The sequence below is a fragment of the Nestor notabilis genome, unplaced genomic scaffold (assembly GCF_000696875.1).
Source record: "Nestor notabilis isolate BGI_N333 unplaced genomic scaffold, ASM69687v1 scaffold32253, whole genome shotgun sequence".
NCBI classification, from domain to species: Eukaryota; Metazoa; Chordata; class Aves; order Psittaciformes; family Psittacidae; genus Nestor; species Nestor notabilis.
Window position 1 is genome coordinate 1,974 of NW_009923001.1, and position 744 is coordinate 2,717.

Sequence of the window (744 nt, forward strand, 5' to 3'; positions counted from 1 at the left end):
GGGCCACTACCTTCACAAAAAAGAACATTCAGGTAGAAGTCAGGATCTCATCTGTCTTGCTCAGGAATCCACACCACCACATGTGAAATCACTGTTACTTAGAATGGTTATTTTTCCCCTCTGTTTATGGCACTGAACACTAAGTAACAAAAGAACCTTTGACTCTGCAAGCTCAGAGGAGAGCCACCTCCCCTTTACACCCAGTGACAGTTTTCTGGAGACACAGGTACCATTTTCCCCCAACTTTTCTTACAGCTTTAACTGCAAAGTTATCGCACCAAGTGGAAACTCCTTTACAGTAACTCTAAGGCAAGCAGTGCAGTTCTGCCCAGGACTGCCTGCTCAAGAGCATTGCTTTGGAAGAACAGGTGAAGTTTAAAACCGGGGCAGTGGACTATTCTTAAACAGTTACCGAACAGAGAAGAGAGACTGAGCAGTTTATTTGACATTGTTGCAGGCCACAGTATAATTGGAATAATTTGGATTACGTTGGCCAAAGCATACAGTCTTCAACGCTGTTTTACACCGCAACCAGCATTGGCCATGTACATTCAGCATCGGCTCAGTTATCGTCTTTAAGCTTCTTGATCTTATGCTTATGACGCTCGATTTCCTTCTGCAGCCGCTCTATCTCCTTTTGGTGGTGATCAATCTCCTCCTCATGGTGTTTCCGCAGGGCAGAGAGCTGCTCCCGCTCTTTCTCCCTGCAAGAAAAGGCGGCGCAAGCTGCGGGACCCGCACACG

The 744-nt window shown here is 46.6% G+C and overlaps 1 protein-coding gene across 1 annotated transcript; it reads right to left on the bottom strand.

Annotated features, from left to right (window-relative positions):
• Positions 1-562: 562 nt before the first annotated feature.
• ATPIF1 (ATPase inhibitory factor 1) lies at positions 563-700 on the bottom strand (the record flags this gene model as incomplete). The annotated part of the gene is made up of 1 exon (XM_010011895.1): positions 563-700. A coding segment is annotated over one exon (138 nt), but the record flags the coding sequence as incomplete, so codon positions are not given.
• Positions 701-744: the final 44 nt, after the last annotated feature.